This window comes from Vigna unguiculata, chromosome 6 (genome assembly GCF_004118075.2).
Source record: "Vigna unguiculata cultivar IT97K-499-35 chromosome 6, ASM411807v1, whole genome shotgun sequence".
NCBI classification, from domain to species: Eukaryota; Viridiplantae; Streptophyta; class Magnoliopsida; order Fabales; family Fabaceae; genus Vigna; species Vigna unguiculata.
This window is the reverse complement of record NC_040284.1, coordinates 25,764,046-25,765,373: the sequence shown is the minus strand read 5'-3', so window position 1 is coordinate 25,765,373 and position 1,328 is coordinate 25,764,046. Positions and strand designations below refer to the sequence as shown.

General features: G+C 41.3%; 1 protein-coding gene across 1 annotated transcript; it reads left to right on the top strand.

The window, feature by feature from the left end:
* Positions 1 to 275: 275 nt before the first annotated feature.
* Positions 276 to 902, top strand: LOC114188558 (Werner Syndrome-like exonuclease). The gene has a single exon (XM_028077129.1). The coding sequence runs from the start codon at positions 276 to 278 to the stop codon at positions 900 to 902; it is 627 nt and encodes a 208-aa protein (XP_027932930.1).
* Positions 903 to 1,328: the final 426 nt, after the last annotated feature.

Sequence of the window (1,328 nt, the reverse complement as noted above, 5' to 3'; positions counted from 1 at the left end):
TTTTGGTATTATTGTTTTGATATTTATTATTATTATTATTACTTTTAATTAAGATATTATGCAGAGAATGTTGGAGTAGAAAAAGAATAAGCATAAGAATATAAATGTAATTTACATTCTTTCATCTTATTTTTATTTTTTTGTATACAACTATGCATGTACTCTCTTGCGATCCGCGCCTTTATCAAGCCATTTACAATTTAAATATCCTCACTAACAAACTCTGGTTAGTGGAGAAACCAAAACTGCATAGCAGAAACACCGAAATACAAAACATGGCTGTAATCATTTCCAGAAAGACCTGCTTTAGTCACCAATTCTACTCCATTACCCTCGGCGAGAACGATTTCTTCAACGTCACTATCACCGCCAACGCTACCGTCGTTAAGCACTGGCTAGCCACCACGCTCCACAACAGCCGCCGATACCTCTACCTTAACTGCCTAGTCGTCGGCCTCGGCGTTCATTGGACTCCCGGCCCCAACAATCCGCCGGTGGACACGCTGCAACTCTGCGTCGGTAGACGGTGCCTCATCTTCCAACTGGCGCACGCCAACCGCGTGCCGAGTAACCTCCGCACTTTCCTGAACAATCCTAACCACAACTTCGTCGGATTCTGGAATCACTCTGACCGGCGGAAGCTCAAGCAATCGAGGTTCCAGTTGGAAATGTGCACTGATCCTCTAGATCTGAGGCTGTTCTTCGAGAACCTCGCACAGGCTTCGGTGGAAGAGATCGTGCAGAAGTGTCTCGGTTACCAAATATCCCAACCGAGGGAGATTGGCAGGAGCAGGTGGCGTGATTTTCTTCTCAGTGACGATCAAATTACTTACGCCGCAGTTGATGCTTTCTGTGCGTTCCTCATCGGTAGGAATTTCAAAATCCGGAACAATGATATTTGATTACAGGTAACTAACTTTTTGGGATTATTTACCTTTTTTTATTAATTTCTTAATTCATGATACATCGATTGCAGTAGCGTATTGCAGTTTAATCCATGCATGCTTTTGAATTTTTCCAGTTGAACACAATGATGGTGGTAGAAGCGGTTTAAGTTTCCGGAGACTGCTGTAAATCTGGCGGCGTTTTACAGAATTTTACGGTGTGTTTGTTTACAGATTTTTACGGTGTGTTTGTTTAGGCTTTTCCGTAATTAGGACTCCATGGTAAATCGAATTTGTAAAAAAGAGTCTTTTATTTTTTTCTTTCACGAAACAGATCAAGTTCGGTCTTTTGATTTTTTTTCTTTCGCCAAACAGGATCAAGTTCTTATAGCTCTTATAAAGGAGGACGATATTAAAAGTGAAGTGTTCCTTTTCCAACCAGTT

Excerpts from the sequence above, each read along its gene's own strand:
- LOC114188558 (XM_028077129.1), top strand. The coding sequence starts at position 276 with ATGGCTGTAATCATTTCCAGAAAGACCTGCTTTAGTCACCAATTCTAC.